General features: G+C 42.8%; 1 protein-coding gene across 4 annotated transcripts in view; it reads left to right on the plus strand.

Moving 5' to 3' along the window:
- The window catches only part of UBR2 (ubiquitin protein ligase E3 component n-recognin 2), a 109,995-nt gene that overhangs the window by 65,503 nt on the left and 21,042 nt on the right, over positions 1-23,450 (plus strand). For 3 of the 4 annotated variants that reach the window (XM_005301245.5, XM_005301244.5, XM_065589533.1), the window contains 10 exons: positions 266-346; positions 6,518-6,699; positions 8,460-8,659; positions 10,434-10,527; positions 12,047-12,208; positions 15,947-16,044; positions 16,572-16,647; positions 21,281-21,429; positions 21,526-21,581; positions 22,307-22,403. In XM_005301245.5, the coding sequence (XP_005301302.2) occupies positions 266-346; positions 6,518-6,699; positions 8,460-8,659; positions 10,434-10,527; positions 12,047-12,208; positions 15,947-16,044; positions 16,572-16,647; positions 21,281-21,429; positions 21,526-21,581; positions 22,307-22,403 (1,195 nt within the window). Of the gene's footprint in view, positions 1-265; positions 347-6,517; positions 6,700-8,459; positions 8,660-10,433; positions 10,528-12,046; positions 12,209-15,946; positions 16,045-16,571; positions 16,648-18,209; positions 18,401-21,280; positions 21,430-21,525; positions 21,582-22,306; positions 22,404-23,450 lie in introns of those variants that run through there. The other variant, XM_042855137.2, reaches the window with a different exon arrangement.

The raw sequence follows: 23,450 nt of genomic DNA on the forward strand, positions 1-23,450 counted from the left end.
TAGGATTTTTCATGAATGATATAAAATGTTCACAATACATAGCTAATTAAATTGGGCTGGTTTTAGAAATTCATTATTGGAAAAAGTCACTGTTTCCTTATGCTCTCCTCCCCCCAGTTTGTTTGTTGCATCCTCTCATCTTACAGAATTCAGCACAGTGGGTTTCTGGTCCATGAGTGGGAACCTTATGCACTCTCATAGCTAACAAACCATTATTATTTGTATTATTTAAATGCCACAAGCTAACTAATTTTTCTTGTTGCAGACTTTTAATGCCATTAAGAAACTAAGAGAGAGCTCTTCTACAAGTCCTGTGCCTGAGACTGAAGGAAATATTATAGAAGAGGTAAAAATAAGCTACAATGGGTTGTTGTTGTACTAAAACAGCTATAGGTCATGAACTGCAATAGACTACATTTTTAATTAGTGACCTAAAATCAGGCCAGAATCTGCAGATATGTCTTTTAAAAATATAGTTCACGTTCTGTCACACAAGCTGCAGTTTAGTCAGCCTTGGTACAGAGAGGTTAGTTTAGTCTGTGGGGAGGGGTTCTTATTCATAACTTCATCACTGAGTCTGCATTTTTCCTGCCTGAGGCCTCCCTAGCTAGTAAGCAGGGCCTGGAGACTTTGCTCTTTCCATTATTTCTGACTATTTTGGAGGCTGCTCAGAGACATTTAAGAGATTAAATATTGTTTCTCCTGTTCTGTAGGTTGTTCCAAGTGTACTAGATCCAAGGGTATTAGATCACCCTACCTATTTGTTTAGGTCTGGACTGCGCTCGTTAGGCATGGCTTAGAGTAAAGGGTATTGGGAAGACACAATACCTTAGGGAAGCACAGCTTACATGGAGGGGAAGGCAGTGCCATGGCCCCACCTTCTCCACAGGAGAAGAAATGAAGCAACCTCTGCTCTTCTGGGACTCACACATGGTCTACATTTCTGCCTGACCCTTACATGAGCCAGACAGATGAGGAGACTGCATAACAGCCAAACAGAATCATTTTATTTATTTATTTATTTATTTATTTATTTATTTAAATTGTATAATCGTTTGTGACTTATAAGTAGCTGAGGAATTAAAAAGTAAATACAGTAAAAATTGGAAATGTAACATTAAGTTCTTCAAGTGCTTGCACATGTTCATTCCAATGTAGGTGTGTGTGTGCCCCGAGCACAGTTGCTGGCATTTTTTCCGTTAGTGGTATCCATTGGGTTGGTTCTAGCGCTCCCTGGCGTCGCACGCTCATAGCGTCTGTACAGACCCCGCTCCCCTTCAATTCCTTCTTACTGCCCATGACCGTTGCTGGAACCTTCATTGCCTAGGCAGTACTTCTTAGTGGATTTTCTCTCAGTTTTAGTTTACATAGTTATTGTAGTTTTTAGAAGTTAGTGTAGTTTTAGTAGTTTCTAGATAGTTTGGGCTCCTCAGCTTTTAGATAAGGGAGTTGTCCACTGTCCCGGTGCTGAGGCATGCCTCGGTCACCAGCGTTCAAGTCTTGCACTTTGTGCAGTAAGTCTATGCCTTTGAGAAACCCGCACTTGAGCTGCCTCAAGTGTTTAGGGGAAGCTCATAGGAAAGACCACTTTCAAATTTGCAAGGAGCTTAAGCCCTGGACTCAGAAGGACTGAGCTGCTCGATTGAAGGTCCTACTCATGGAGGCAGCCCTAAGGCCAGCCTCAGAGCCGCGCTCGGACTCCGCACCGAGTACCTCGTCCTTGGTGAAGAGCGTTCCTCCATCAACCTGGGTCTCCCGGCACTGATCATCTTCTCTGGTGCACAAAAAGAAACACCGAAAGCACCAGGAGGAGAAGAGATCTTTGGTGCCGAAGGACTAGGGAGAGAGCTAGACCCATGTCAGGTCCCCGATACGACACTCTTTGTCCCCGATACGTCACGCAGCCACAGCACCACAGCGCCCTATGAGTCTCCGCAGTGCAGCTCATCGTCATCAGACTTGGAAGTGGGATTGTATTTCCCCCCATGAATGCAGCCAACCTCACTGCTTCCCAGGTGTTCTTACCCCACCTCAGCACCAAGTTCTTTGGTACCCTAGGGCACCTGGCCATCATATCTATGGGGTCTGCCTACCATGCAGTGGCTTTTCTGGAACTCTTAGGGGTTTCCCCCCACCTCAGGGACTTCTTTGAGAAGCCAGGGCACCCCTGGTACTGTGCAGGGATACCCCAGAACCGGATACCAAATACAGAACCATACCCCAGGAGGAAGCCCTGCAGGCTCCTGTGAGTGCTGAGGAACCAACTGAGGTGCCTGGTCCAACATTAGCTGCCTCTTTCTCCTCCCACGGTGGCACCAGTGACCTCCCCATCTCCAGATGACAGTAAGGCTTACCATGATCTGTTGAAACAGGTAGCTTCAAACCTAGGGGTCCAAGCAGAGGTGGTCAAGGCGGTGACACGTGGCCTCTTGGACATTCTTTTGCCAGTGGGCCCATCTAGAGTAGCTCTATCACTTCATGATGCTCTCATGGAACCGCTTAAGGCCCTGTGGCAAACCCCTGCCTCCCTCCCAACGACGGCAAAACTGAGAGCGGAAAAACTTTGTTCCTGCCAAGGGGTATGAATTTCTTTTTTTGCACTTCCCCCCCGGGGTCGTTGGTGGTTGCAGCGGCCAAGGAGTGAGGTCATGCGGGACAGCTGGGTTCTATGCCCTAAGCAAAGGACCCTAAGAAGTTGGACCTGTTCGGGCAGAAGGCATACTAGTCAGGGACCTTCAGCTTCATATAGGTAACCAGCAGGCCCTGCTGGGGCGCTATGACTTTAATATGTGGGAGTCACTGACAAAATTTGGGCAACTATTTCCCCAGGAATCCAGGCAGGAGTTTTTCTCCCTAAATGAGGAAGGCAAGACCGTGGCTTGCGCGTCCGTGCAGGTGGCCCTGGATGCCACTGACTCTGTAGCCAGGCCAATGGCAACTGCGGTTACAATGCATAGGAGCTCTTGGTTGCAGTCCTCAGGACATCCCCAGGAAGTGCAACAGACCATACAGTATCTCCCATTCGAGGGCTCCTCGCTTTTCTTGGAGAAGACAAACGATAGACTGCACAGCCTTAAGGGTTCCCAGACAACCTTGAAATCCCTGGGACTTTATGTATCTGGCAGGTTCAAGAAAGCAGTATGAAAGCAGATGAGCCATTACTTCCCGCAGACTGCCAGGCAGGATCAACAGAGGAGGAGGAACAGGGGATTTAGGCTCAGGCTCCTTCCCCAATCTTCCTCGATTGGACGATGCAGGTTGTCTCGGAAACAAATGCGCAGGGCCTAACACGCGTTTTGATGAGACGCTCAAGGTCAACATCGGAATCCCATATGTATTGGATCCAGCTACCCCTTGTTCTCCAACTGCCTTTCCTATTTCCTGGATGCCTGGACCCATATCACCTCAGATCACAGGGTTCTCAGCATGGTAGAACTGGGTTACACCATCCAATTCCTTTCTACTCCCCCTTCAAGGACCCTTTTCACAAGCTTCTGTTGGAACAAGAAGTCCAATCCCTCCTTCAGGTGGGAGCTGTCAGGAGGTTCCCATTCACTTGAGGAAAGGGGTTCTATTCCTGCTATATCCTAATTCCGAAAGCTAAAGGTGGTCTCAGACCTATTCTAAACCTGTGACATCTCAACTGATATCTCAAGAACCCGAGGTTCCACATGGTCCCCTTGAGTTCCATCATTCCCTCACTGGATCCCGGGGATTAGTATGCTGACCTCAATCTAAAGGAAGCCTACTTCCACATTTCAATTTTTCCTAGTCACAGGCGTTTCCTAACGTTCGTAGTGAACTGAAACCATTACCAGTTTGTGGTGGTCTCTTTCAGCCCGTTGACCGCCCTTCAGGTTTTCACAAAGTGCATGGCGGTAGTAGCAGCCTTCCTCAGAAGGAAGGGAGTCCCCATTTTCCCATACCTTGACAACTGGCAGGTCAAGGGCCAGTCCAGAGCTCAAATGGAAGCAGACATATGTTTCATCCAGTTGATTTTCAAAGCAATAGGCCTTCTGTTAAATGTCCAGAAGTCCACCTTGATCCCAGTTTAGAGGATAGAGTTGATTGGAGCACTACTCGACTCTGTGCAAGCAAGGGCTCTACTTCTGGATGACTGGATCCTCTCAATTTCGTCCCTAATAATGTCTTCAAGGTCATTGGATCACAACCATGCAAAACTCCCTGAGCATCCTGGGTCACATGGCATCATGCACACATATAGTAAACACGCAAGACTATGACTCCAACTTCTACAAGCCTGGCTAGCCAGTCTACTCCCCCTCTTGCCAACACTTTGACTCAGTGCTCAGAATTCCAGTACAGGTCCTTGACTTGCTAATTTGGTGGTTGGACAGCCAGATTGTATGTGCAGGGGTACCCTTCTTGAATCCCCAGCCGTCCTTGTCTCTGGTATGCGATGTGTTGGCCCTGGCTAAGGAGCCCACCTAGGATCCCTCAGAATTCAAGATCTTTGGACTCAAGAAGAGCTCTCTCTGCACATCAATGTCCGGGAACTTAGGGCAGTGTGTCTAGCCTGTCTGGCAAATCCATTTTAATCCTCACGGACAATATGATTGCTATGTTCTACATAAACAGGCAGGGTGGGCCGTGTTCTTTTCCCCTGGGCCAGGAAGCAATCCATCTGTGGGAGTTCTATATCAATCACTCCATCAGTCAGAGGTATCTTACGTTCTTGGGACTCAGAACCAGCTGACAGATAGCCTCAGCAGATCTTTCTCCTCTCACCACGAGAGGTCTTTCTGTCCAGACATTGTGAGGGACATCTTCCTGTGGTGGGGGACTCCCCTTATAGATCAGTTTGCCACCTGAACCAACAGGAAATGCTCCCAGTTCCCCCTGCGAGGTCACAGCCCATGGTCTCTCGCAGATGCGTTCCGGTTACAGTGTACAAAGCACCTGTACTACACATTTCCTCCTATCCCACTGATTCACAAGGTTTTGATGAAGATCAGGTGGGACTGAGCATGGGTCATCCTCCTAGCCCTGGTGTGGCCCAGGCAACATTGGTTCTCCACCCTTCTAGCCATGGAAATGGAGACACCACTGTAATTTCTGCTGAACCCAACTTGATATCTTGGGGTCATGGCTGACTACGGCATTTGTACCTCGCATCCCTTCATCTGACAGCCTGGAAGGTCCATGGCTGAATCCAGAGGAGCTAGTTTGCTCAGAGCAAGTCCATGAGATCCTAATGGGCAGTAGAAAACTATCTACCAGAGCCACATACCTGACGAAATGGAAGTGATCCTCCATCTGGTGTTCCTGCCCTTGCAGCCATCCCTGCAACTTATTCTAGATTACCTGCTTCTGCTCGGACAACAAAGTCTAGCCCTTTCATCAGTCAGGGATTCCCATCCCCATATGGGACCTAAACCTTGTCCTGTCAAAGTTCATAGGGCCCCCATTTGAACCCTCTGGCAACATGCTTGCTGTTGCATCTCCCCAGGAAAGTAGGCTTCCTGCTGGCCATCACTTTGGCCAGGCGTGTTTTGGAGATCCAAGCCTTTACCTTGGAGCCCCCATATACGGTCTTTTTCAAGGACAACATTCAGTTGAGACCACACCCGAGATTCCTTACGAAAGAAGTCTCACAATTCCATTGCTATCTAGCAGTTTTTCTGCCAGTGTTCTGCCATAAGCCACATGCGAATAGAGAAGAATATTGCCTCCGTTCGTTGGACATTCAGTGTGCCCTGTCTGTTTTACATACAAAGAACCAAACCATTCCACAGATCAACTCAGCTGTTCATAGTAATAGCAGAAAGAATGAAAGGTCGTCTCATTTCTGCATAGAGAATCTCATCGTGGATTACTTCGTGTCTCAGAGCATGTTACAAGCTTGTGGATATTCTGCCCCGGGCTAACCTACAGTGCATTCTACAAGGTCCCAAGCCTACTCTGCTGCTTCTTTGGCACAAGTTCTAAATCAGGACATCTGCAGGGTGGCAACTTGGTTGTCAGTTCACACGTTCATGGCTCGCTATGCCATTACACAACAGGACAGAGCATGCCAGCTTTGACTGGGCTGTGTTACAGTCGGCCTGTCCTTCATCTCCAAACCCACCTCCAGTGCAACTGCTTGTGAGTCGCCTACATTGGAATGGACATGTTAAAGCACTTGAAAAAGAAAAAAAGGTTACTAGCCTTTCTGTAACGGTTGTTCTTTGACACATTGCACGTGTCCATTCCAAAACCTATCCTCCGTCCCTTCTCCCAGAGGCGGTCAGCAAGAAGAAACTGAAGGGGAGCGGGGTTGGCGGGGTCCTGTATACTGACGCTATTAGCACGTGACTCCAGGGGGCGCTAGAGCTGATCCAACAGATACAACTAAGGGGAAAAAATCCAGCAACTCTGCTCGGGGCACGCACACACCTCCATTGGAATGGACATGTGCAACACATCTCAAAGAACAACAGTTACAGAAATGTTAGGAACCGTTTTTGGTCCATTGCAATATGTTTTAAAAAATATTAACTGAACGATAAAATTACAGGGTTCACGAGATAAAGACAAAGCTGAGAGGAAGCGAAAAGCTGAGATTGCCAGGCTGCGCAGAGAGAAGATCATGGCTCAGATGTCTGAGATGCAGCGGCACTTCATTGATGAGAACAAAGAACTCTTTCAGCAGACTTTAGAAGAACTAGCTACTTCAACCTCCAGAGTACTCGATAACAGGTGAAGGGAAAACATTTTAAGTAAAACTTTGAGAGAGTTGATAAATCTCTTTTGTTACTTTCAAATCAAATATTCTCTAGTCTTTCTATTTGAACTCAAAAGCTAAATTTTCCTTTTCTCAGCAGACAACTGTCCAGCTCTTTCAGACCATTTGTTGCTTTTTTCAGACCACTTTTTTTCTGCACACTGCTAAGATTATAGCCGAATTGCACTAAATATCCATGACTGATTGATTCAGAAAATTAAACAGACAAAAAAAACCCCCAAACCTGCCTGACTTTTATAAAATCTTGGTTACGAAGTGTGGTCAGCATGATAATTAATTGTTAATTATACTAGGGAAAGTTGTTTTGGACATAGGGAAGTGGGACTAACTAGTATCTGTTTGTGAGGGGTGGGGAAAAATTATTTATAACCAACTGAAGATCCAAATTACGGTGTATTTTGTGGGGGATTGGCAGATGGAAAACATGTCGTATTTGGTATGTGAAGCAGTTGGGGACAGCTAGGAAAAGTACAAGCGTGGCCTCTACTTATATAGGAGTAGGCAGTGTATAGAAATGAAGCTTCATTGCTCCCAGGGGAGGATTTCTGTTTTATCTGGTCTGAATCAAGATTTATAAAACTGTCTGGTAGTACTTATGAAATCCTGAATGTAGTATTCCAAACCCAACAATAGACCATTAATGTTAAAAAACCTACATTAAGAGTGTTAAAATGTCATCTTAAACTAGCAAAACCAATCTGTTAAGAAGTTGTTGGGTAGAAACCAAAGCCTCCAGTATTTGATTGAGTTTGGATGCTATCTTTAACGATAACCCCTGTGTACTAGGTGTAATTGGATATTAAATTATTGTCCCCCTAGTTGTAAACTTTAAAAAACACACCAAATTAAACACTAAGATTTGCATACACATCTCTAGCTTTTACTTTCAAGCTTAGTTTTAATGATTTAACTGCAATTTTAATCTGGAAACAGTTAAAATATGATTTCAAGAAAGCCAAGAATATTTTCCTGTTGTCAACATCTGGAGGACGTAAGGTCTCTCTGAAATGTATTGTTGTACAGTGGTTTTTGGGGACACATGCATGGATGTATATGCTGTAACTCCTCACTTAACATCCTAGTTATGTTCTTGAAAAATGCAACTTTAAGCGAAATGATGTTAAGTGAATCCAATTTTCCCCATAAGAATTAACCTCCCCCCAATTTACATTATGTTTCAGGGAATTTTTTTTGCCAGACAAGACATTATATACATATACAGTATAAGTTTTAAATAATTTAAACAAACAATTTAATACTGTAGTCACCAATGATTGTGAAGCTTGGTTGAGGCAGGGCGTAGCGGGGTTGGAGCACTGGGGCTTGCCATGCTCCGCCCACCGGGCGCTCCAGCTGGGGAGTGGGGTCTGGGTGCCAGGTCTTGCCCTGCTCTGGGCGCTCCAGACAGGGAGCGGGCAAGCCACTGCGCCTGGACCCCGTTCCCAGGCTGGAGCACTGGGCAGGGGAGCCAAACAATGTTACAAGGGAAAGTTGCAGGACTTTAAAGGAGTATGTTCTCTAATAGATCAGCAACCTAATAACAAAACGTTAACCGGGACAACATTAAGTGTGGGGTTACTATATGACAAATGTTTGCTTATTTACAAAATTAAAATGAATGAACATAAAACTACATCAGTAAACTAATAAAAACTTAAAGCATGATCTAATTTAAATGTCAAATGATGTACTCACTAGTATAATTTGATTTCAGTCCTACAGTTTCAGATACAAAGCTTACAGCTTTGGGACCAAAGCAAACTAGAGTGACTGAACGGAGACAGGTTGTTACCTGTATATTGTGTCAAGAAGAACAGGAGGTTAAAGTGGACAGCAGGGCTATGGTCTTGGCAGCATTTGTTCAGAGATCAACTGTTTTGTCTAAAAACCGGAACAAAGTTATTCAGGATCCTGGTAAGTTGTGTTCATATTTTTACTATAACATTCTGAAAGAATCATCTGTATCTGCCTTGTTTCTTATTCTGAAGTAGATGTGTTCCACTGTGCCCCTTTTCATTAGTTAACTATATAATTGTGAGCAAGTTCAAACGTAGTCAATGGCAAAACGCTTGTTGACTTTGTTAGGAACATGCCTCATAAGTGGTAGCTAGGAAACAGAGGCAATATAATATCTAAAATGCTTCTTCTAGTCATAATTATAAATTCAGTTACTGAAAACTGAGGTGTGTCAGGTGAAGGTACTTTATATTTTTGTGGGTAGAGTAATGGGAATCAGAGAGTGGCAATAGGGATGTATTGGAGCTGATCTACAAGTCATTAAAAGGCTTGTGCGTGTGAAGCCATTAAATGTTTCCCAGTTATTTGAGTTTGTAACACCAAGCCATTCCTCAGTGGCTTTCAGATGTTAGTCCCACGTTTTTCTTTATTCCATCCCAATTATTGGTGTAACTGGAAGCCTGATAGCGCAAGATGTAGCAAAAATACCCCACTGTCTGGTAGGCAGAGCCTGAAACAAAATATGCTATAATAAATTAAGAGGCAGTGCTGATATCTAGCTGCAGTGGCAAATGGAGCTGCCTGCCCCAGTGTTTCAAATAGACCTTTCACTATGCATGAGGAGGCTTGTTAGGAGCAGAATTACCGGCTCAGCTTCATGATTGCCTCAGCCAGTGAAACTCCTATAATTTTCTGCCTGAGGATGTCTGCAGTGCAGGTGGGAGTGAGCTACACAGCCTGCCTATACAGACTCATTAGCAGGGTCCAGGCTAGCATATACATGTATAAAGGTGAATGTTCCTGCTCCATCTTTCAAACTCACTCTATCCTGTAGGCTTGAGAGCTTGAGTTGGAACGTCCTACGTTGATATTTTTAGTGTGTTAGTACTAGCTCCCAGCTGCAGCATAGACATACCATCAGAGTCTCCCGATTTTTCTCCCCCATTTATACCCTCCTCAGAAATCACCCTGGGCTCTAACCTCTCACTACACAGAGGATATATTATGTTAGGACATAAATTGTACCTATATCAGTTGTTCTATACCTGGATTTATGTTAAACATTTGGCAGCAGTCAGTTCATTTAATGTGTATAAGTGACATATGCCTTAATAATCTGTATAAAATATTTCTCAATACAGGTGTTTTTTTTTTTTCTTGTTAGATTCTTTTTGGTAGACAAACTCAGAAAAAACACTTTGGTTTCAAGACTTTACTGGAACAGCTCATTTTTGGTTGGTTGGGATTGCCTCATCTGAAATATTCTCTGTTCATATTACGTGTATGCAAATACACAATATTTTTCTGTACTACATCATACCTCTCTATTCCACTTATATAAAATTAATAATGTTCTGTAGGCCTGGTTTTCCCCCACCCCCCCCCGGGTGCTGAACACTCAAAATTCCAGTTAAACGGAATGGGTGCTGCTTGTGTTCAGTGCCTCTGAAATTCAGGGCCTGTTTGTTTGATTTCATCTTTAATAACTAATTATTATGTATTTATAACTGAACCTTTAAACTGTGTTTCAGATAACCTAGCTAAAAAGTAGATTAGTAGAGCTCGGTAGTGTGCTTTAAATTGACTTTCTCGAAGGAATAATAAAAAAAGGCGATTCTTTAATAACATTTAATAAAGCATGTAAATGACAAATGTAAATATTTTAATGTCAGAAATAAACATCTATTTATTATAGAAAGATTTAAATGCAAAAATGTTTGTTTTTATGCAGAAAAATATGACCCATTATTCATGCATCCAGAGCTGTCATGTGGAACACACACGGGTAGCTGTGGACATATTATGCACGCTCACTGTTGGCAAAGGTAATTGCCATGTTTAGAGTTAACAGAAGTGAACTTTATTTTCAGCTAGACATAAATGATCCAATCCTGCTTCCACTAATAGCCGTTGGAGTCTTAACGTTTACTTCAGTGGAAGGATTAGATTTCTAATACATAATTTAAAATAAAGGCTGTTATAGACCAATAAAGATATCTAAGATAAAAAAGAAAGATCCTATTATAGCTAAATTCAAACAAGAATTATTAGAAATTATAGTTTAGCATCTGTCATCTTGATGAGTTTTCATATAGAGAAGGAATTTACGTGCATGCTGTTACTACTTAAAAAAAATTAGTTTACCACTTAACAGTTTTAAGGTTGAGTGGATAAAAGCTTAAATAATGTCTGTAGAAGCTAGAATGGCTTACCTTCATATGTAAATAGTATTTGTATAATGCTAGGATATTGCCATAATATTAAATATACATCCTGAAATGATCAATACTTTACAGCCATTGCTAGTTTTTAATGTTTAAAAAAAATGTTTGAATTCTTGCTTAATCTGGAGTTGAGCAAATAATTTGCCGTGAATAACTTATTTGTGCAATATAGCCTTTTTTCTGCTTGTAGGATGTCCGTATTTTCTTGAGTTTGTTCTTTAATTAGCTAGACTGCTATTTTTGCTGGTACGTCTTGTTGCAACTATTCAGTATTCAAATGTTGAGCTTCGTTAGTTTGTTGATTAGTCACAAGTCTTTACAGCATTGCTTCCATTTCCTGATTAGAACATAGTTTATGATCAGGAAAAGAACTTGAATAATAGTGGAAGTTGGCAGTGTGTAAGGGTTTGTCTACACTTGGAAAATTACTAAAATAGCTATTCTGGAATATTTATTTCAGTATAAGCGCCCATGTGGACACTCTCTCTCTTATTTTGGAATAAGTTCCCTTTTCTCATTTAGCTTAATCCACTTCCCAAGTGGCTTACCATCAAGATTTGTTTCTGCTGCTCTGAGCAAGCAGACTCCCATACTGCACTCAGGATGGAGTTCTATGTTTGGAATTTTGATTCTTTAGTTCTGGAGCACTTATTACTGAATAAAACTTTTGTCTTGGTACTTTGGTTTCTCTTGCAATGGCCAACAAAACTGTGAACAGAGAACATTCTTTTTATGAAAATTTGAAGAGGCACTATTCATTGCTAAAACTATTTTTTTTCTGAATAAACCTGAAGTCTAGGATTCTCCCCAAACCCTTCTTCTTACAATTTATTTAAAACTTACTTTAAAAAAAATCTAGAAAATCCTGATCTTTAAACCTGGAAATAATCTTACTTTAAGCCATTTTGAGGTCCATTGGACTAATTCTTTTGGTTTAAAAAATTAGCTAGAGCTAGCAATTCATAATTTTTGATCAACAAGAATATAATTTTCATATCCAATATTTGTATTTTAGATAATGTTCTTACATGAGCATGGAAAAAATGTCCGTACATATTGATTCATACATTAAAATACTATTTTACTGACAAACATTAAATTAATATATTGTTTTCTAAAGGTATTTTGATGCTGTTCAAGCAAAGGAGCAACGAAGACAACAGAGATTACGAGTGCATACAAGTTATGATGTAGAAAATGGTGAATTCCTTTGCCCTCTTTGTGAATGTTTAAGCAACACTGTTATTCCTCTGCTTCCTCCACCAAGAGGTTTATTTAACAGGTCAGTTTGCTTTTATAAGTATCCTTGTTAACTATGGAAAAAGCCCACTCTTAAATCAAATTTGTAATTAAGATATCTGTGTAATCTAAAGAATCAGGGCCCAATTCTGCACATGTCTGTTACCAGAGCTACACATAAGTGCCATGTGAGATGGTAAATGTTTGCACAGTTGGGAGGAGCATGTGTATTTATAACAAATTTTAAAATGTTTTACTGTTCATGAAACTGGAATATGAATTAAACAGAGTCAATGGACTACAGAATTGCCAACTCGCATTGTTCTAGAGAGTCTTGTGATATTTTTTTAAAAGCTGCTCATCTCAGGAACAGCAGATATTGTCATGTGAAACTCCTGAGCTTTTCAAAATTGTCACCATTTCCCATTATTTTGATAATCTGAATCTAGTACCAGGCTGCCCTCAGTCAAGATAGCTGCCTCTTGTGCTTTGTGGTTGGGAAATGAGGATAACTGTGAGCAGAGAAATGTGTGGAGGACAGAGAGGACGATTGGTAGGAGTCGGGAGTATAGAGTGGCAGGAAGGGTGACCGATTGGAGTCAGCAGGAGAGGAAAGGGCTGGAAGGAAATTTGGACTGTAAAAGGAGAATGGGAATGGATGGAAAGGGGAAAGGCAGGAAAAATCAGGGAGAAAGGTGAGTGTTGGGCTAAAGATGGGTGCAGAAAGGAAAGAATAGCTGCTTCTGCACACCAGGGAGTGGAGTTTTCCCTCCAATTACCAGGGGAGGAGACTCTCTCATTGTTGTGTGTGTATTTTTGTGTACGTGCAAGGTTGAATTTTCCACTTGATATGATCTCACAGGCACTGAGGATTTCCCTCAGTCAGAAAGCAGACCTCCAAAACAACTATAATTTATTCTTGTTAAATCATATGTACGAATTCCATTATTTTGGTGAGTAGAGCGTGGTGGTTTCTTGCTTTAATTATTTCGGTAAGAACTTCAAATACCTTTGGGCTTAGGTGCCCTGTACATACGTTTATTACAAGTTTTAAACATTAAATATTTATTTTCAACATGTGGCAGGGCTCACTTGCTCCTGCCTCTGCTCAAGTCCACAAACAGCTCAGCTCTTTTTGCTGATAAAACACCCAGTGCAGTTTATTTACAATATTAGGTTCCACCATCCTTATACAATATATAGCCTCACCCCTATAGTCCATAGGGAGCCCTCAGCTCCTTAGGCAAGCAGAGGAGAGTGATCTCTCTCTTTTTGCTTCCTCCACTTCCATCTTGTGCCTCTTGTATCATCTGTGTAATGGCCTAATTAGCCTCTTAGTTCTCCTCAACCTGTCAATTAGTCACAGCTCTTCTTAGTAAGATCTGTTCTAGAGTAGTTAATTAGAGTTCCAGTGACCAGAGTGCTGGCTCAGCTGTTGTTGCCCAGCACCCTGTCACAAACCTACAATTCTTAAGCTCTTTTTAGATAGCAGACCACAAAGTTTCTGTGCTAAGTTATTATAAGTTACTGATAATAGTGGACTGCATCAGTGTGCCTCTGTAGGATAAAACTAAATCTTGCATTAGTGCTGTGGAAGCCCCCACAAAGCAGATGAGGACATGAATACAATTTTCTTCAGTATGTCTGTCTCTGTTGCAGTAGTCCACAGACAGCACATCTCCACATAACAATGAATTGTGGAGCTTCTCCAGGTCAAATGTTGTCAAAGCAGATAAAACTAAAAAGGGTGACTTTTCCGTAGATTACAGTACTGCTTATCTGTTAGCATTTGTAATAGTCTTGTGACCATGAAAAAAGATATATTTACATACAGTCCCTTTTATTCAAAGACACTTCATACAGCAAGTTCTCTTTGTGCAATCCATTAATATTTGTTTTGATCATTATCTATTGAAAATTTTATTGCCTACATAAACGCACATATATGTTCAAAACTCTCTTCAGTAACACAAGTTCTGGAATATAATAAACATTTTTTAATGGTATCCTGATAAATTTTAGATTGGGTTTATAGAAAAAATATCTAATTTAAAAGATATGTGTAGTACAGTGGCACATGGCAGAACCTGTAGTTGAGTGAACGTCAGTAATTATCAGATTAAGAGGTCAGAGCAGCATTAAAGAGATTTGCTCTGCCAGAGTAGAATCCACCACACTCAAACTATGTCATGTGGATTAGTTGTCGTCCATCCCCCTCCTTGAACGCTGTCTTATTTCTCCCAGCAAGTACATTTTACAGGGGCAGTAACAAAACTATGTCCACACAACTTGAAACAGAGACTTGTGTGGTTAAGAATTTACTAATTGTAACATGGGTAAAAAGTCCTATTTGCAACCCAAAAAAACTAACAATAATTCAAACATGAAATTTGATTCTGTTGAAACTAAAATCTTTATGGAGACCTTAAGGCTTCAGGATTTGTGAATTTCTATTATCCCTATTGGTAATAGCATACAGATAATACTTTGAATAAGGTGTTTGATGATCTAGCTATCACAGTGAGTTGGTCTTCTGAATGAGGGGGTAGGAGATTTTAGCAAATGTGTAAGATGCACCACTGCAGAATATAGGAAAATTACCGTATATACTCGTTCATAAGCCGACTTTTTTTAGTAAAAAAGGGAAGCACCAGAGACGGGGGTCAGCTTATGAACAGGTGTAGAGAGGGAGAGGTGGGACACAGCCCCTCCCCCCCAACAGAGGGAGCAAAGAGACGCAACACAGTTAGCAGAGACAGAAGGGAAGAGGCGGGGGGGGCAGTCTCTCTCCACTTCTGGCCTCACGGTTCTCCCCCCAGCCTCCAAAGCAGCTGCAGCTGTGCTACTCGGTCCCACCCCCCTCCAGAGCAGGCTGTGGCCGTGCCGCCTGGGCACCGGAGCACACTGCGGCCACGCCGCCCAATCTGGCCCGCCAGAGCAGGCTGTGGCCGCGCTGCCCAGCCTGTCGGAGCAGCTCCAGGCAGGTCAGAGATATCCTCCCCGGCCCTGCCCAGATAAGGAGGAGTGGGATGGGATGGGGAGACTATGGGGGTCCCGGGCTAGCGGTGGGGTCATGTGGAGGGTGGTCACAGGGTTACTCCCCTGACTTCCAGCTTCTCCCCCCGTCCCCCCAAAAAATTTCCCCAGCAGTTGCTGTCCTGGCCCGTCAGGGTAAGCAGCTGGCGCACCAGGACACTTTGTTTGTTTAGGTTTACCTAAGTGCCTGCGGACTCTTGAGGTAAACAAACTATCTCAGACCACCAACGGCTTATCCTGATGGCCTGGGAGCCAAAGTTTGCTGACCCCTGAATTATAGGGTCGGCTTATGAACAGGTTATAAAAATTTTCCATTTTTACTTATCCATCTTGGGGGGGTCATCTTATAAACGAACTGGCTTATGATCGAGTATATACGGTAAGAGTAGTACTTTACATGGTAAATCCAAATAATCTATAAAATATGCACACGTACCAGATATTCTATGCCACAGTGGAGCAGGACTGTGTTTCAGTTAAAAATAATAATAATAATAAAAAAAAATTACTCATTCCCTTAAAAAAATTATAATGGCATATGGTGATGGTTTGTTGCATTTTGAAGTATAATTATGGTTTTCACCCTTCTTCTCCCATAATCTTAATATCAGATTTTTTTCTCAAACTTTGTGCTCACCCTTACATAGGAGAAATTATGCAAATTATTTTTTTCACAAAGAGAACACAATATCTATTCTGAACTAGTTTAATTTTTAAAAAATGTGTGTATTCTGTCTTTTGATAGGTTGGATTTTTCAGACCAGCCAAATCTAGCTCAATGGATGAGAACAATATCCCAGCAAATCAAAGCATTATATATACTTCGCGATGAAGAAACTGCTAGTAAGTCTGAAGATCTAATATTCTATATCCTGAAGTATGGAAATGTTATTGTCACTGAAAAGAGACTCAGCAAATTATCACTTAGACATGGAGGCTTTTACCTCCTGGTATTTTATTTAAATCCAGATCAGGTTGATAGTCTCTCTGAAAGTTCGCATCGGATAACTGCTCCTATGTGAATTGATTTTGGTGGTCTCCAATTAGTTCTTAATGTACCAGTTCCGTATGTCACAACTGATATAACTGGCAACCATGTTTGCAGTCTCAGTACTGAAGCCAAGAATTAAATGGCAATGAAGGTTGAATTAACACTTTCCATACAGCTGGTCCTTCCATAGTACAGTTGAGATGATGCTGGCAAAAAAATGTGATGAAAGTTATATAGCCACTGCCCATGTTTATAATTATTCTGAGGAATTCAGAACTTCAGTTTCTAATGTTATCAGTCTGCAACTTTCATGAGCAGTAAAATTCACATATAGATGAATTAATATAATTACAGCATTTATTGGACTTCTTTTATACAGATAATTCTTGTGGTAATTCAGAAAAAATGGATGAGCTACAGCTACCTAAAGGATTTAGGCCTGACTTCCAACCAAAGTATGTATTTCAGCTTTAAAAATTATTCATACCTTTGTTATAGCAGGGATATAGGACTAAAACTGGAGTATATTTGTGTCCTCTAGTGCTTCAGCTGAATAAGCTAAAGAACTCTGAATCCCACTTCCATTAGAGGAGCTGAGCTTATGTTGAGAATTGGCCATTGTACACCACTACTTTTGCACTACAGTCAGGCCTCGATTTACACGGTGGTTATGTTACTCCCCAAAAGATGGTGCAAATAGAAATCGCATAAAAAAAATACCAAGGGTCTATGGGACATAAGGGTTTAGGTTCCAGGCTCACAAGATGACCTCCCTAATTTATACAATACAGTACAGTACTACAGGTTTTATTAAAAAAAAAATTAACGAAATTTAAACTTATTACAGTACAGGTACTAATCTTTACTGATGTTGAAGATGCACTTGATAGAGTATCAGCATCATGTTGTTGAAGTCAGAAGTCTGAGTGTTCATCTGGGGTGTCTTGGGAGTGTGGAGCAGTGTGTGGGGGGAGCCCTGACGGGACAGGAAGGATGGGGCTGCTTCCACTCACCTCCTCCAGCCGGCCTTGTGGGGGGCCATAGACACTCTGGCAAGGGGGGGCACCCCAGGCACGCACTTGGGACAGGGGGTTGGGGTGCAGCGGCTTGCACTGCTCCGCCCACCCACCTGGTGCTCCTGCCAGAGAGTGGGATCGGGGGCTTGTCCCCCTCCGCCCGACCAGCGCTTCTGCTGGAGAGCAGGACCAGGGGCTTGCCCCTCGCCCCCCGCCCAGCGCTCCTGCTGGAGAGTGGGGTTAGGGGCACGCCCCGCTTGGGCCGCCTGGCTGAAATGCCAGGCAGGTGGAGTGGGGTAAGCCCTCCTGCCCCGACCCCGCTCTCTGGCAGGAACACCCAGTGGAGTGGGGCGAGCCCTAGGGCTGGAGCAGAGTCGGGGTCGGTGGGCCTGGATGCTAAGTGGGTGGGTTGCGGCCCACCCGTGGCTATGGAGTGGAGGTGGCGGAAGAGGGGTTGGTGGTGGAAGATGTGCAAAAAAAAACTGATTATGGTCAGTTGTTTGGCCTTCTTCTGTATGTCTTTGTAAACTTCCCTGTAAGGAGGCAGCACACCCTCAAGCTCTCTCATGAATTTCAAACTACGTTCCATGAATGGATCTTCAGCCCAAAAAAAAAGTCTCAGCGTTCCTTGGCCAATCGAAAACCGTTATCCAGATTCTTCATTGTCTTTTGCAGCTTCGGTGCCAACTCCACCTCCTCACTGCCCTCGTCACTGGTGCTTGACTGAATCAGCTCCTCCAGCTCTCTCATTGAGCTTGGTGGGTGGGACTCGAGTAGCTCCTCTCTCTCTGTTTCCTGGAGATTGTCAAATCCCTCCACTCCTACACTACCACCCAGCTCTGTAATTTTCTCCACCTCGTGTTGCATTTCGGGGAAGCCACGAAAATCAGTCACTACCTTTCTCCACAAGTTTTTCCAACATGCATTGATGGTGGAAGGCTTTATTTCATGCAGAGACTTTTATATTTTTAATACACTCTGCTATTTTGTAATTCTTCCAGCACTGGGTCACTGTTAAGCTTGGATCACTGTCCACAGCATCTAGGATACGGCGAATGGTGCAGCGAGTGTAATAAACTTTAGAAGTGGCGATGACAACTGGGTCAAGGGGCTGAAGGAGTGATGTGTTTGGAGGCAGAAAAACCACCTCCACGTTGGGATGCACAGCCTGAAGGCTTGCAGGGTGGTCCAGAGCATTATCAAGGATCAGTAGGACCTTAAATGCCAGGTAGCATTCCATTTCATGCACAGAACAATTATGAAACCAGTTCATAAAAAGCACTGAAGTGACCCACACATGCTGATTAGACCTCCAAAACATGGGTAGCTGATATTTATTTTTGCCCTTGAGTGCATGGGGGTTCTGGGCTCGGTAAATGAGCATTGGCTTTATCATAAAATCCCCCGTTGCATTTGCACAGATGAGAAGAGTCAGTCGATCTTTCGCAGCCTTGAAACCTGGAGCAGATTTCTCATCTTTTGAAAGAAAGGTTTTCTTTGGCATCCATTTCCAAAATAAGCCAGTCTCATCAGGTTACAAAGTTTTTAACACATTCTCCTCAATGAGTTCGGCCAGCTCAGGTGGAAACCTTGCTGCTGCTTCATGATCTGCAGATGCATCTTCACTGACCAATTTAACATTATGCAGCTCATACCTCCATTTGAACTTCTCAAACCATCCCTTGCTGGCTATAAAAGTAGTTTCCTTTGCTACACTGCTCTCCCCCAAAGTTGATGTAGCATCCTGTTTTAAGTGATCATACAATTTCTTAGCTTTTTCTCGAATCGCTGGCCCATCCAGTGGAACCCTTTTCTGTTTTTCATCCTCAATCCATATGTTCATTGCCTTGTCCATCTTTTGTATGTAATATCAAGAGTATAGAATGACACTTTAGCACTTTTAGGTGCACTTGCAGCAACACTTGCTCTAATTTTTGCCTCATTTCTCTTCACTGTACGCACGATCGACTCATTAAGGCCATAAGCCCTAGTCACGGATGATGAACCTTCACCCTTAGCGCGCATATCCAACATTTCCACTTTCTGTACTAAAGTCAACACTTTTTTTTTTCTGCTTCTTCACACATGACACATCATTTTTTGAGTCACTTTCTCTCAATTTCCTCTTAGAGCTCATGGTAAACACTTATTATGGGTGATAAATAGCGGCTTAAGTTAAGCGAACAACGTGCCAATATCCCATTACACACTGAGAGCAGCGTGGTGAAGGAAGGGCGGGAAACGACGAGTTTAGACACATCGGCGCTAGGGGCGTAGACAAGGGTGGGCTTTGACCCACCCCCTTAGCATCTAGCCTCTCTCTCCCCCCCCCCCACCCCCAAACCTGTGCTCCAACCCTAATGCTTGCCCCACTCTACCCACCCGCCCTGTGCTCCAGCCCGGCAGCGAGGTTGAGGGCTTGCCCCACTCCACCCTTCACTCCTGCTGGGGAGCGGGGTCGGGGCATGGGTGGCTTACCCCACTCCACTCGCCCGACATTCCAGCCAGAGAGCAGGCAAGCTCCTGTGCCCTGATCCCACTCCCCAGCAGGAGCACCGGGCGGAGCAGGGCGAGCCCCTGGACCCTGCTCCCCGACTGCAGCACAGGGGCGGCTCCAGGCACCAAGCACGGCAAGCCGCGGTCGCTGTGAGGGCGGCAGTCAGGCTGCCTTATGCCTGCAGGAGGTCCTGCGGCTTCGGTGGCAATTCGGTGGCGGGTACGCCAAAGGCGCGGGACCGGCGGACCTCCCGCAGGCATGCCGCCGAATCCGCATTACCAGCGGACCTCCTGCAGGCATGTTGCCAAAGACTGCCTCACTGCCATGCTTCGGGCGGCAAAATACATAGAGCCACCCCTAGCTGGGCGGACAGAGCAGAGCAAGCCCTCTAGCCCACTACCTAGCTGTACTGCTGGGTGAGTGGAATGGGGCAAGCCCCGGTGCCCCAACCCCGCTCCCCAGCAGGAGTGCTGGGCAGGGTGGGGCGAGCCCGGACTCCGCTCCCTGGCAGGAGCGTTGGGTGGGTGGAGTGGGGCAAGCCCCCACGCCCTGACCCCATGCCTGGAGCTGGGGGGGCCCCTGGCCAGAGTTTCCATGGCCTCCTGCAAGGCCGGCTGGAGGGGTGAGGGGAGGCGCCTCATCCCTCCGCCACCCCCGTCATTGCCCACCCACCCACAGTCGGGGCCCACGCAAGTGTCTGGTCCTACCTACGCCACAGATTCACGCATCTTGGCGACCGTGCTGCACCGCATAAAAGTGAACCATATCGTTTACAAAAATAAAGGGTCACAATTAATTGACAGTGCATAACTGAAAACATGCAAAAAAATCCACTGTGTAAATCAAGGCCTCGCTATTGCGTCTGAACCAGATTCTGATACTCTTACAGTTCCCTATTTCAGTGATTGGTATTGTTTGTCTGTGTAAACCTGGGCACACATAGAAACTCATGGATACATAATTAGATACATATAACTTCATGGTCGAAGTTAAACTTGATTTTATAATAGTTGTGAATTTCTAATTAAGTCATACTTTAAAACTCTCCAAATAAAATGTTTTTAAAAGTGCAAAGTTGTGAGCACATTAATATATTGAAATGTAATTTACAGGATCTACATATCTGGAAACAGTTATAGTTGTGTAACAAGTCTCCTTTTTTAATGAGAAAGTATATTAAAAATTCTGCCCTCAAACTGGCACATATTACTCCCATTATAGTCTTAACTATATTCTACCCAGTTGTGTTGAGGACAGAGTCTGGATAGTGCTGTACAAATATGTAAAATTCCAGTCTAATCCAGACAACCAAAAAATTGATTACTGCAGTGCATGGCACAAACTGTTTAAAATAGCATTAAAATGCCAAATCCTTCTTCCAGTATTCACACAAACAAGACTATTTAGTTAGTAGACTACTTGCTTGAGTCAGGTAAGCAGGATATGGTCCAAAAGATCTGTCAACTTTGTATAAATCAGAGCATTCAGATATTATGCTTCCACTTGATGTTTAATTTGCCTATTGTCAGAATAGACTTTTTTAATGCCAATAAACCAATCTCTCTCATATCTCAGGAGGCTTTATTCTGAAAGCATTAAAGAGATGCTGACAACATTTGGTACTGCAACATATAAAGTGGGACTGAAGGTGCATCCCAATGAAGAAGATATGCGTGTACCCATAATGTGCTGGGGTAGCTGTGCTTACACAATACAGACTATAGGTAACATTTTGTTTTTAGTAACTACTGTGTGTTGGCAAGAGGCTTGCAGATTTTTATTTAAATTTACAGCACTGAAACTTTTTTTTACTTCTGCAGAACGAATTTTAGCTGATGAAGATAAACCATTATTTGGTCATTTACCTTGCCGACAGGTAAGATCAAATAGCCTCAGTTCTGAATCACTGGGTTGTCTCTTTTTTTTTTTTTTTTTTTTTTTTAAATCCAGAGTGCCAAAATTGTAGCCTGAAATTATTGGGGAGTTTTATTTTAACTTGGGTTCCACTCTTTTCTCTATCAATATCTGATATATTTAACTTGAAACGGGGGAGGGATAGCTCAGTGGTATGAGCATTGGCCTACTAAACCCAGGGTTCTGAGTTCAATCCTTGAGGGGGCCACTTAGGGATCTGGGGCAAAGTTAGTACTTGGTCCTGCTAGTGAAGGCAGGGGGCTGGACTCAATGATCTTTCAGGTCCCTCCCAGTTCTATGAGATAGGTATATCTCCACATATTTTTATTATTTTATTAAACAAATGTAAAATGTAATTAAATTGTTCTTCATGAATGCTAAGTGTAATAGGTTGGGTTTGTCTCATCATAATAATAGCCAAAGCAAGGAGCTTTGAGATTGTAACTGTTCTGTAAATCTGTTTTTACACTCACTCGCGCTCTCTCTCTCTCTCTCTCTCTGATATCTTTATTACATTGAATTTGTGGCATAATCTATATCTCTCAAAATTCTGTGGTAAAGACTATAGCTACCTAACTAGAGAGATGTACTATATAGAGTCATAAAGGCATCGTTTTATTCCATCTTGAAGAGTTTAATTGTGACATTTAGTTTGGGGTGTTGTTGGTGTTTTTTTTTTTTTTTTAGGATGACTGCCTTACTTCATTAACAAGATTCGCAGCAGCACACTGGACAGTTTCATCTCTTTCGGCAGTACAGGGTCACTTTTGTAGGCTCTTTGCATGTAAGTTCAATACATTATACTAATTATTTTTGCATAATAAGTACAGCCACTGGGAAAGCTGACAAATTAGCTTACAGCGAGCAATATGATTATCTGAAAAACTATATAAGAAAATAAAACTCTGAAGAAACTTTAAAAGCTGTGAAACTTGCAGATACCCTTTTTTATCTAAAATTTACGGGATTTAACATTAATTTTATAAGAACATTTATTTCTGGCATACTTATTGTTACCATGAATGCAAGAATCAAGTTTCAAAAATACACTTTAGGAAAATAAATTTACAGAATCCCTATTGTGGAATGGACTGATGGCGGTTTTTCTTTGTGACCCAGATTTTTTTTGTTAACGATTATTAACAATATTTTAAGTAATTTGGATCAATAATGTTGAGATTTCTTAGTCTTAGAACTCAGGGGTGTTTTAGTTTGAGTAGCTGGAAAGTATAGCTTATGATACTGACTGAAATTTTTTTTAATAATGTAATTACATTGTGTTAACTTGAAAACTATTTGAATGAAAAGTTTGTAGAAATAGATGAGCAGTCTTAGACATCCCAACACTTGAGATCTAAGTCATCTGAAATAGAATATAATAAATACAGATATATTGGCCTAATTATTAGAGATTGTGTTGCTCAGCACCTTTGACAATCCGGCCAATATCTATCCCTTTATATAAATACATGTATGCTATAACCAATATATTTCTTGATGAAAAGAAGAACACTGTCAAGAATTAAGTAATGTGCATGTCAGTAAAACCCCAACTTAAAATTTAAAGCTCTATTAGTTTAACTTGAAGAAAAAAGTGAGTTATTAAATCCTTGTAAGTTGAGATAGAGATAGTAATAATCAGTAATGCAACAATTGCTTTAACACAAGGTTCTTCTTCGAGTGCTTGCTCATATCGATTCCAATTAGGTGTGCACGCGCTGCGTGCATGATCATCAGAATTTTCTACCCTAGCAACACCCGGTGGGTCGGCTGTGGAGCCCCCTGGAGTGGCGCCTTCATGGCGCTGGATATATACCCCAGCTGACCCAGC

Source organism: Chrysemys picta, chromosome 3 (genome assembly GCF_011386835.1).
Source record: "Chrysemys picta bellii isolate R12L10 chromosome 3, ASM1138683v2, whole genome shotgun sequence".
NCBI lineage: Eukaryota > Metazoa > Chordata > Testudines > Emydidae > Chrysemys > Chrysemys picta.